The 12,864-nt window shown below is 41.3% G+C and overlaps 1 protein-coding gene across 1 annotated transcript in view; it reads left to right on the top strand.

Moving 5' to 3' along the window:
• Window positions 1–12,864, top strand: part of CWF19L2 (CWF19 like cell cycle control factor 2) — a 339,825-nt gene that overhangs the window by 153,181 nt on the left and 173,780 nt on the right. The window contains exon 11 of the mRNA XM_077484334.1: window positions 11,980–12,105. Within this exon, the coding sequence (XP_077340460.1) occupies window positions 11,980–12,105 (126 nt within the window). The remainder of the gene's footprint in view (window positions 1–11,979; window positions 12,106–12,864) is intronic.

The raw sequence follows: 12,864 nt of genomic DNA on the forward strand, positions 1-12,864 counted from the left end.
TAAGTGATTTTTCTATGATAGCACAAGGGTAAAGTCAGTGTGTAACCGTTTCTTGCATGCTAAAGAGCTGTCTCAAGGATAAGGCAACCTAAGCCTGTTACCCTAGACCCCCAAAGCCAGCAATGACTCAACAAGCAATATTTTCTTCAGTTATTTCTGATCCATTCTGATAATCCCAATTATAGTGGTGACACAGGTCTATGTCACCATTTTCCCAGTCTAGACTAGAGTAAGTGGCTTTGGAAACTAGAAAGATCTTTGAGGATCCAGAATATATACTGTGGCGTCCTTACTAACTTATTTATAGTACTCTTGTAGCTACTGGTAAATCTATACTGGAATGTCCCTAGTCTCCAATTGCCATTTGGTAGGAACACATCATAACTGTACACTGCATATGGAAAGTATTCACAGCGCTTCACTTTTTCCACAGTTCTATTATGTTTATTATTTTCTTCAAAATTCTACAAACAATACCCCACAATGACAACGTGAAAGAAGTTTGTAATCTTTGTAAATTTATTAAAAAAAAAAAAAAAATCCCTTGTATGTAGCACTGACCCCTGAAGGAGCTGCTGGTTTGAATTGGGCCTGCACTCTACCGAGAAACCCCACTAACTTGACTCAATCCCCTTGGCACAGCTGTGGTGCAATGTAATACAGTACAATATAAAACAATGCAAAGTACCTGTATTATACCCTCAGGATCCACTGGCTCTACCTCGTGGAAAAAGAACGTATGCCAAACAACTGGATACTTAACCAGAAATATTGTTTACTGCAAAATATTTAAACAGGTGGTTACAGAAATTGTGCTGTCATCCCAACATAGGACGACAGCACTATATGTTCCAATATAAAACAATATAAACTGTTTATATACAAATATATAGACCTGGGAGCTCCCCCTGCTTAAAAGCTATATGTGAGGCCTCACTTAAAGTACTTTATCCGGGGTCTTCTTTTCTTCGCTAGCTAAAGTCACTCCTTTGTATTTGTAATCGAAAGTTCATGGAGGATTAAACTGAAATGCTCCTGGTGCAACTCCAGTAACTTACAACGCTTGAGGTGCCAAGGTAGATAGGCCTCAAGCCTGCTCAGTGTCAGTTGCTCTGCTGTGCCTACATGAAACTACAGGTTCTAGTGAGGCCTGTATGTGAGTCTAACTGCGTGCAAAGTTAACAAACGGTGGACTGTAACCCACTCACCAACTGGATCAGAGTTCCGCATGATCACTTTGGTCCCGTGACTGTAGTTTGCTTCTCCGGCAGCTGGGCCAGACGCTCTTTATCTCTTTGCTGAATCAATACGGTTCTCTGATTCTCTGCTGAGTGTCTCTAGACCTTCCCAATCCGGCCACCGTCTTTTAGGCTCCTTCAGGCCACCTCACAAACAAACAGGCTGGCGCTCTGCGATGGCTGTCGGCTGCTGTCTCTGGGAAAGTCTCCCGACAGATCCGCACAGGCAGGCAGCGTGGTCCCAAGAGACCTAAAATGGCCTCCTTGGTCCCTTTTATCCCCTACCCAGCATGCACTGCGTTGGAGAGTGTTCATGGGTAGGTCACAAGGACTCCCGGGTAACAAGGTCAACCTTCAGAATCCAAACAGTCACTTCCTGCACAAGTCTTTAGGTTGTTCTGAGGTAATAATAAACAGGTGCGTTACCCATATTTGATCACTAGATGGCTCTGGTATGAAACCACAGTAATGTCCATAAACTTTACATTAAGCATCCATAACCACATCAATAGGCAAGGATGTCAGCGCTACATGTACATAAGTACTCACAGCCTTTTTTCAATACATTGTTGAAACACCTTTGTCACCAATTACAGCCTCAAGTCTTTTGGAGCATGATGCTACAAGCTTGGCACACCTGTTTTTGGCCCGTTTCTCCCATTCTTCTTTGCAGGACCTCTTAAACTTCATCAGGTTGGATGGGGAGCGTCGGTGCAGAGCCATTTACAGATCTCTCCAGAAATGTTCAATTGGGTTCAAGTCTGAGCTCTGGCTTGGCCAATCAAGGACATTCACAGAGTTGTCCCATAGCCACTCCTTTGTTATCTTGGCTGTGTTTAGGGTCATTGTCCTTCTGGAAGATGAACTTTCCCCGAGTCCGAGGTTCAGAGCGCTCTGGAACAGATTTTCATCAAGGATGTCTCTGTACATTGCATAAGGTAAGGTGCAGCGCAAGAACAGGTAAATGAAAAATACAATGATAAATGCAGTATTAAAAAAACAATGATAAAAGTCCAACAAGAGAGGGGAAGAGGATTCCACGTGACAATCACACAATTCAAGGAAGATAATTCCACCTCCAGATCAATCGCTTCACTCACCTTAAGGACTGGACCACTGAATTAACAGATGGTCAAATAGGCAGGTCCATTCATAGGTTAGATAATCCAGGCAAAGACAGGAACTCCAGTAGATTCCACGGAAAATACAAAAGGTGAAGCAAAAACAACTCTCCTCACTGTGGACCAGTTACAAAAACGAACGTCGCCCGTCCTCCTTAAAATCGTATCCATCGTTATGAAAACCATGATGGAAGCGGGGGTCACCTCCCTGATTAAGGTCGTTCTCCACCCGATCACTCGGTTTGGCCAGGAGGCCTGCTCTAGGAAGAGTCCTGTTGGTTCCAAACTTCTTCCATTTACGGATGATGGAGGCCACTGTGCTCATTGGGACATTTTACTGCAAAAAATTTTCTGTACCCTTCCCCAGATCTGTGCCTTGATAAAATCCTGTCTCGGAGGTCTACAGACAATTCCTTGGACTTAATGGCTTGGTTTGTGATCTGACATGCACTGTTAATTGGCAATTGGGGGACCTTCTATAGACAGGTGTGTACCTTTCCAAATCATGTCCAATCAACTGAATTTACCACGTGTGGACTCCTATGAAGTTGTAGAAACATCTTAAGGATAATCAGTGGAAACAGGATGCACCTGAGCTCAATTTTGAGTGCCATGGCAAAGGCTGTGAATACTTATGTGATTTATTTTTTATTTATTTTTTTAATAAATTTGCAATGTTTTCATACAAACTTCTTAAACGTTGTCATGGTGGGGTATTGTTTGTAGAATTTTGAGTAAAATAATGAATTTAATCCATTTTGGAATAAGGCTGTAACATAAAATGTGGAAAAAGTGATGTGCTGTGAATACTTTCCGGATGTACCGTATGTAAATACTGTCCCTAGGCAGCATATGGAAACTATTTTGCACAAGTGCACTGCTGTCTATCATTTTTTTTGTAATAACTTAAAAGTTCAGCAGTGTAATGTAAATTTAAAGTCACATTAGTCTACCATATTTCATGCTTGCCTTGCACTTCATGTTTTATCCAAATTTCCATAACACAAAAGTCTGGCCAACAAGAGCAGATGTCCTACTGAAACATTTACCTTCCTCCAACATACCATAGCTTTGGAAAGACATGTTGCAATGTGCTTTTAATAAGAGATTTTCAGACTGAGAGGGCAGTCACTCTAAGGCGTTTTTTTTTTTGTCAACTATAGCATGTACTGTACTGTTGTATTTGATGTCTCTATGCACCCTTTTTTTCAATACATGCCTTCACAATGTGCAGAAGAAGGGAATAGAATGTGTTTCTGTAAAAAAAATTTTTTAATTTAAATCACAATCATGTTATATAGAGCTGCACGATTAATCGTTAAGAATCGTTATCACAATTTTTTTTCCTCCTTGCGATCTTGACAAACTATTTTCCAGATTTTTTTTCTATGCAGAGAATTCTCTGCTCTGCTGAAGCCACAGCCCTCAATAGAAGAAAAAAAATGGGCAGTCTGCCAAGTATCACAACATTCTTCAGCTGCAGAACTAAGTATAAACATTGTAACGATTTGTCCATTAGATCAGAAGAATACACTTTGTGTATAAATGAGGGAAGCTTAACCACTTAAACACTAAACATTTTTCTTACATTTTCTGGTTTCAAGTTAAAATCATTATTTTTTGCTAGAAAATTACTTGGAACCCCCTATATATATATATATATATATATATATATATATATATATATATATATATATATATATCATTTTTTTTAGCACAGACCCTAGGCAATAAAATGGTGGTTGTTGCAATATTTTATGTCACACTGCATTTGCGCAGCAGTCTTTCAAATGGGCTTTTTTTTGGAAAAAAATGCACTTTAATTTAAAGAAACCTAATCAGTAAAGTTAGCCCAATTTTTTTTTGTATAATGTGAAAGATATTACACCGCAAGAATTGTGATCTTTATTCTAAGCAAAGAAATTGTTATTCTCATTTTGGCCAGAATCATGCAGCTGTAATGTTATACTTGCTCTGTGCAATGGTTTTGTACAGAGGTCTCAAACCTCCTCTTTTGGGGTCCCCAGTTCGCACTGCCTGATCTTCATTCCCCCCCCCCCCCAATTCCCTCATAGCAAAGCCGCTTACTATGAGGACATTCATGCATGTGTGCTCCAGAGCAGGGCTATGTGCATCCTTAAATGCGCACAGTGCGGCTTGGTCCCACCCGCTCCCTCCTCATGGGATTGAACTGACAGTAGCTGGAGCCAATGGCTCCGGCTGCTTTTAGTAAAGCCCTTGAATGCATTTAGGGCTCCTTCACATGGACGTCTCCGTCGATCCCCGCTGAGCAGGCAGATGACAGGGTTGTCTCTGCACTCTGTGCATGGACGGACCTGTCAGAGCGCCGATCTCCCCTATGGGATATCGGATGACCACGGACCGTAGAGTCCATCGTCATCCGTTCCGTAGACAGATGGAAAAATAGGTTTTTCCTCCGTCACACTTTTTCTGATTGACGCGGGTGGGATGTCAGCGGACATGTCACCGTTGACATCCAACCCTCCATAGACCTCTATAGAGTGTCCGTTCAGGTCCGCCTAAAAAACTGACAGGCGGACCTGAATGGATCGTCCATGTGAAAGGGGCCTTAGGAAATTACATTTAGGAAAGAAGTTGAGGCACAATAATTCCTATTTTCTTTGTAAAAATCCTATGGCACAGCCTGCTCAGCATTAAATGGCTATTGTAGCATAGTATTTTTTTTTCCAGATGTCCCCTTCCTTTGCATAAAGCATAAAGCTGGGCAACAGCTAAAATAAATAGTACAACTCTCTTTTCCCCTGTGGAACATCCCTTTTGTTTATATTTTACTTGCCTTCTTCCAGCATTGTGTTTTTGGTTTTCTTACCCCCTTCATATGCAGGTGCTAAAAGAAGGGGTACATAGTAAAAAAGGGCGGGTGATGAGATTTGTTTATTTAAGCAGGTAGCAGAGGTTGATCTCTACAACCAGAAAACACCCAGCATGAAAGCGACAAAAAATCACCAGCACATAGTAGATCACTATAATGTAAAGGGGCCCCAAAATATTGGTGTGTATGCTCTGACACAATAAAAATGTCAAATTAACATATTCGTAATCTAGTGACTTTTTTCTGTTATGGGATTCCTCAAAGGCTGTCATTTCAATCAACATAAAGACATTTTGCATGAGGAACAGTACACTTGCAGCTCAGGACCACCAGAGGGTGAAATAGACTGGTGTGGGCCAGGTAAACGGCAACCTAAATAGGTATTCAGTTGAATCAGTAATAGGATTTCTGCACTCCAGGATGCAAAGTAATCTTATTTTATTAAAACAACCAGCCGGGACAAGTTCTGTTCTGACATGTTTTGTGCTAGGCGCAGCGTTGTCCTAAAGCAGGCATAGCGCTGCGCCTGGTGTGAAAAAATTCAAAATAGAAGTTGTACCTGCTGGCTGTTTGATTAACCACTTGACTTCCGGAAGATTTACCCCCCCCCCCCCCTTCATGACCAGGCCATTTTTTGCAATAAGGCACTGCGTTACTTTAACTGACAGTTGCGCAGTCTTGCAACACTGCACCAAAATAGCATTTATGTCCTTCACAAATAGAGCTTTCTTTTGGTAGTATTTGATTATCGCTGCGTTTTTTTATTTTTCATGCTATAAACAAAAAAAAAGGCCGACAATTTTGAAACTCAAAACCCAATATTTTTCACTTTCTGCTATAAAACTCTTTCTTCATAAATGTAGGTCATTTATGTATTCTGCTACATCTATTTGGTAAAAAAAATACCAGTAAGCATATATTGATTGGTTTGCTCAAAAGTTATAACGTTTACAAACTGAGTAATTTTTTTTTTTTTACTAGTAATAGTGGTGATCAGTAGGGATGAGCCCGATGTTTGAGTCTCGAACATCTCCGTAGGGATGAGCCTGATGTTTGCGTCAAACGTAAGTTCGACTCGAACATTGAGTGTTCGCTGAATAATGAACAATTTGGGGTGTTCGCGGAAAATTCGAAAGCCGCGAAACACCCTTTAAAAGTCTATAGAAGAAATCAAAAGTGCTAATTTTAAAGGCTTATATGCATGGTATTGTCATAAAAAGTGTTTTGGGGACCTGGGTCCTGCCCCAGGGGACATGTATCAATGCAAAAAAAAGTTAAAAAAAAACTGCAGTTTTTTCGGAAACAGGGATTTTAATAATGCTTAAAGTGAAACAAAACAAGGGAAATATTCCTTTAAATTTTGTACCTGGGGGGTGTCTATAGTATGCATGTAAAATGATGCATGTTTCCCGTGTTTACCAAAGTCCCTGCACAAAATGACATTTCTAAAAAAGAAAAAAATCATTTAAAAGTACTCGCAGCTATAATGAATTGTCGGTCCTGGCAATGCACATAAGTCATTGGAAAAAATGTCATGGGATTCCCCCAGTCCATTACCAGGCCCTTTGGGTCTGGTATGAATATTAAGGGGAACCCCGAACCAAAAAAAAATTGTGTGGGGGTCCCCTCAAATTCCATACCAGACCCGAAAGGGGAACCCCGCGCCAAATAAAAAAAAATGGTGTGGGGTCCCCCAAAAATACCATACCAGAACCTTATCTGAGCACACAACCTGGCAGGCTGCAGGAAAAGAGGAGGGGATGAGAGAGCACCCCCTCCCCTGAACCACACCAGGCCACATGCCCTCAACATGGGGAGGGTGCTTTGGGGTAGCCCCCCAGAGCACCTTGTCCCCATGTTGATGGGGACAAGGGCCTCATCCCCACAACCCTTGCCCAGTGGTTGTGGGGGTCTGCGGGGGGCTTATCCGAATCTGGAAGCCCCCTTTAACAAGAGCACCCCCAGATCCCGGCCTCCCCCCGTGTGAAATGGTAACGGGGTACAAATGCACCCCTACCATTTCACAAAAGAGTGTCAAAATGGAAAAAATGACCAGACACGGCTTGGGACAAGTCCTTTATTCAAAAATAAAAATGTCCCGCGAAGGCAATTCATCTTCTTTTCTCTCTCTGACGGACTGAAGAGAGAGAAGATGATGAATGGACTTCGTAGGACATTTTTATTTTATTTTATTTTTTTATTAAGATCTTGTCCCAAGCCGTGTCATTTTTACCTTTCTGACACTTTTTTTGTGAAATGGTAGGGGGAGGTCAGGATCTGGGGGTCCCCTTGTTAAAGGAGGCTTCCAGATTCTGACAGATCTGCCTGCAGACCACCACAACCACTGGACAAGGGTTTTGGGGATGAGGTCCTTGTTCCCAAAATCAGCCTCTCCATGTTGAGGGCATGTGGCCTGGTATGGTTCAGGAGGGGGGGCGCTCTCTCGCCCCCCTCCTCTTTTCCTGCGGACTGCCAGGTTGTGTGCTCGGATAAGGGTCTGGTATGGATTTTTGGGGGACCCCCCACACCATTTAAAAAAAAAAAAAAAATTGGCGCGGGCTCCCCCTTAAAATCCATGGATTTTGAGGGGGGCCTCCACCCCATTTAAAAAAAAAATTCACCTTAATATCCATGCCAGACCTGAAGGGCCTGGTGATGGACTGTGGGGGAATCCCATGCCATTTTTTTTTTCAATGACTTTTATGTGTATTGCTGGGACCGACAATGCATTATAGCCACGAGTACTTTTAAATTACTTTTTTTCCTTTAAAAATGTCATTTTTCTCTCAGACTGTTGTAAACACGGGAAACATGCACCACTTTACAGGCATACTATAGACACCCCCAGGTACAAAATTTAAAGGAATATTTCACTTTTATTGTTTCACTTTAAGCATTATTAAAATCACTGCTCCCGAAAAAACTGCCATTTTTAAAACTGTTTTTTGAATTGATACATGTCCCCTGGGGCAGGACCCAGGTCGCCAAACACTTTTTATGACAATAGCTTGCATATAAGCTTTTAAAATGAGCACTTTTGATTACTCATGTTCGTGTCCTAGACTTTAATGGTGTTTGCATGTTCAAATTAATTTTTTGCTTGTTCTCATGTTCTGCTTCGAACCAAACTGGGGGGTGTTTGGCTCATCCCTAGTGATCAGTGACTTTTATAGCGGGACTGCGATATTGTGGTGGACAACCAGACACTAACTGACACTTTGGGAACCAGTGACACAAATACAGTGATTAGTGCTAAAGAATATGCACTGTCACTATACTAATGACAGTGGATGGGAAGGGGTTAAACATCCTGGGGCGATCAAAGGGTTAAATGTGTGCCTAGCCAGTGTTTGTGTAATGTATGTTGTGCTTTTACTAGGGGAAGTGATTTATTTACTTCCCTGCTTTGCAGGGAAAGAAAATCTATTACTTCTCCGCTGACAGGACAGGGTTCTGCCTTGTTTACATTGGCAGAGCTCTGTCTTGTGTGTGTGTTTCAGACAATCAGCAGTACCAGAGGTAATCTATTGGCCAGCACCCGCTGAATGACATCTGCTGTGTAGAATCACAGCAAAGCCGGGTCACATGCGCCCTCTACCCGGAAGTGCCAGGCCACCTACTAGGTACGTTATCTGGTGCAGGAGAGCCGCCTTTCCTGATGCTGACACAATTGGTAACTTTGGTGTAGCAGAGCTGAGCCAGCAACTCAGATGTGATTGTGGAGTCGCTTGTAGCGACACATGGATTATTTGTCATCGGATGAATCTAAATAAATAACTAGAATCATATTGGGCCTAGAGTTCAGCTTTAATGGTAAATGCTAAATGCTAAAAAATTAGCAGATAAAAAAATATATATATATATATATATATATATATATATATATATATATATATATATCAACACAAGTCATATTGTAATTGAATGTTATTAAAAAATGACCTTTCCTTTTAAATCTGCAGCTCTGTATAGCTTTCTGTAAAATGCAATATGGCTACTTGGAGGTGTTCTATACACAAATGGTGTACAGAACGCACTCCAGATAGGTAATTTCTTGCTTGTGTGATTGGCTTATTGATTTTCTTAGAAGTCTGCACCAGATACGAATTTGATTTTAAGCATTGCCTGCAACAAAAATTGCATTTTTTGGTGAAATACCCCATAAGGTAAACCACGTCTAAAGGGATGCAGACCCTGCAATTATCCTCTTTAGAACCCTGCAGGTGCAGCAGCTGATTAATAATTATAAAACTGCTCCCATACAAATTCACTTAGCACATGGACACTGAGAGACAAACAACTATTTCTCCAGGATAAAAAAAAGGTAGGAATCCACAACAAAGTTTGTTAAAATCCGTGCAATGTCCATTGATTACCCAGAGGGGGAATATTTGTTTTTCTCAACAAAAGTGGACTTTAATTTCTTAGCTCTGCTGCTTTTTCAGGAAAGATAAAAATATAACCGCCAAAGCGTAGAGACCCAATCATTTTGTTTAAAGGGCAAAAACAGAGTGAGATTCATTAGTTATAAATGTTAAACACTTTCTACACTGAATAATTTAATAAGCACTTCAGAAAGAAAAAGTCCAGCTTTGTGGCTTAAATACTTTATGCAAATGTTTGGTTCACACTGTTCTTTTACCTTAAATACTTCATAACAAATGTGGAGTATTCTGCGCTGGGCTGAAAACATTGCAGAAAAATGAGCTGTTAAAGTGATACTAAACAGAGCAGTGTTAATTGCCATAATTAACATAAATCATATACGGTATATCGTACCACTGTATTTTTTTTTTTTTAATCCTCTAAGTACCTTATTCCCCGCAGTGCTGTAGTGTGGTCACATGATCTTTCTCTGTTTTTTGGCATCTACAGGGAAAGATCCTTGGGAGGGGCTTCTGTTACTCTGCTGATGTAGGCTCGCTACAGTGTAGCCTTGATTGGTTCTGTACCAGTCACATGATCCAAACAGAAGAGCAATTTAAATGAATTATCAATAAACTGGTTTGCAGTTACCAATAAACCTTTTTTGAAAATCAAATGTGTATTTTTAATGCATTATTATGGTGTAGGTGGGGGCAGAGATAATTGACACTAGCTTTGATTTTGTTCAGGCAGCATTTGCATCCAAGGCTCTTTTTTTTACTTTGCAGGTATTCGCAACATTATTTGGTATATTTAATACTTGAAGCTTTTTTGTGTGTTTCTTAGTGAATTAAATAAATCAGCATACTATATCCCACCCCCATAGTGTTTAGAAGACATGGAGGGGGGGGGGTGTAATGTAATTTGCCACTTTGTGTACATCTGTGTGACTCTATAGTTATAAGAGCTGTACGGATAAGAAAGAGAAGGAAATTAAGAGCTTAGAAGGGAATTGAAATTGAGCATGCCCCATACTAGCTGGTCTACACAATCTCAGCCTGCAGTGGGGGGGGGGGGGGGCACAGAGAACATGGTAGGGACATCTGAAGGCAGGATCAACCAGGTATATTTCACTCTACATAAAATGAATGCTTTAGTGCTTGAGTATGAGTATGAACACTCTGTTATATAGCAAGTAATGAGAGTTTTTTCATAGTCCATATTTAACCACTTCCTGCCTGTGCTATAGCGTGGGCTTAGTTTGCAGGTTAGGGCATCCAAAGGCACCTGTGATCGCCAATTCCTTCCAATGACAGCGGCCCTTTACCACAAGATCAGCTGTGTCCAGTGATAGTTGATCAGGAAGTTCGGCCCCACTCCTCCTTAATCCAGTTAGAGAGCGCAGCGAGCTACGCGCATCCGCAGTAGGGAACTAGCTGTGAAGCCAAAAGGCTTCGAGGCCCATTTCCCTTACCACGAATGGTGGCGGCAGCACCTGAGAAACTATCCGAAAATTGTCTGGGGTGCTGATATTGTGGGATCCTTGGACAGCTAATTCTCCTAATATTTAAAGTCAGCAGCTACAGTGTTTGTAGCTGCTGACTTTTATTATTATTTTTTTTTGGTGGGGGGAGACCTCCACTTTAAATATAAATCAGAAACAAACTGGAAAAAGGTTGTATGTAGCTGTTTATGGTAATGTGCATTTGATGATTTGGTTACAAATTAATTTTATTAGATGAAAAAGGATTCCCAAAGCACTATAATGTATTCCTCATGTAATATTCTGAGTAGTGTTCAGACACTGTCCATAAGCTCCCAGTTACACAGCAGTGGCTGTTGCTGTAATAGAGAATAAGCTTGACATACTTGCTTGTGAAAGCAGCGAGGGGAATGTAAGAGGAACATAGTATATGTTTTGTGCCCTGTGTATTTTGAGAGTTGTTTGGATGTACACCGAATGCCTAAAGTCTGCAGCTAGATTCTGTGTTAGATGACCTCACTGGCCTACAGGGAGGCTTGGAAGCAACAAGGGGCAGAGACAAGCTTGGATTATTTGCTTACTCTAAAGAAAGCCTGCTCTCAATATAGGGGTTGCCATTACTGACACATGCTTCTGAAAATATTCTGTTGCCTGCCTGTTCAATAGATTCAGTTATTTCTCAGTCATTGACCTGAAACCAGTATGCAGATTGGGAATTCTCTGGGTGGATGCTTGTTACAGGTCAGCAATTGATATGTTAGAACCCCCCTAAATTTGTCTCTATAGGTTTCCTTCAAGAAGAGAAGTTCAGCCTCTGATGCCAGAGTATGCTGTGGAATTGGAATATATTATGACTGCAATAAACTTTTTGTTTTTGTGTTTTTTTTTTTTAGTTTTCACTTTGATTTTATTTTGTAGGACTCGAGCTCAAGAGAAGATCAAGAGGTTCTCCTTGTCAGAACGGATCAGTCAGGAAGAGCCTGGCCTGTGAACTCTTCTGGGGAACCAGCAGAACCAAAGGGAGGAAGGAGAAAGAGACAGACAGTAAATATTGGGTTATTTCATTTATTTATATGTGTATATTTTATTGCTGCATGTTGTGTTACCTAAAGACCTTGAGCAGCTGATAAAGTGTTGCAAAGTTTAGTAAGTCAAAAGGCAAATCAGATTTAAAGTGGTTCTAAAGCACAAGGATCTTTACCTTAATGCATGCTATGCATTAAAGTGATACTAAAATATTGTTTTTTTTTTGTTTGTTTTAAAATAACAAACACTGGTTTTGCACAGAGCAGTCCAGATCCTCCTCTTCTCAGGTTCCTCACTGGTGCTGCTTGCCCCTACCTCCTGCTAAGTGCCCCCTCAGCAAGCAGCTTTTTATGGGGGCACCCAAGCCGCTGCTCTGTGTGTCCACGAAGCTGCGGCTTGGCCCCATCCCCTCTTTCTGCTCATTGGCTCACAAACTTAGACAGCAGCGGGAGCCAATGGCATCCGCTGCAGTGTCTCAGCCAATCAGGAGGGCGAGTCCTGGGCAGCCAATGTTCTTGTGCAACATCGCTGGATCAGGATGGGGCTCAGGTAAGTATGAGGAGGCTGCTGCACACAGAAGGTTTTTTTATCTCCATGCATAGAATGCATGAAGATAAAAACCTTCTGCCTTTAGAACCACTCTTATCTCAGAAAAATGCAAAAGCGTCTTCAAGCAAACCTTTGCCTCTAAGTTGTAGAAGGGAGTCATTCCCCCCGGTTTCAGAAAAGGAGCGGTTTCAGGGGTTTTACTCCAACCTGCTCATTTTTAATAAGACA

This window comes from Lithobates pipiens, unplaced genomic scaffold, assembly GCF_037356315.1.
Source record: "Lithobates pipiens isolate NorthernLeopardFrog02 unplaced genomic scaffold, aLitPip1_a1.2 Scaffold_16, whole genome shotgun sequence".
NCBI classification, from domain to species: Eukaryota; Metazoa; Chordata; class Amphibia; order Anura; family Ranidae; genus Lithobates; species Lithobates pipiens.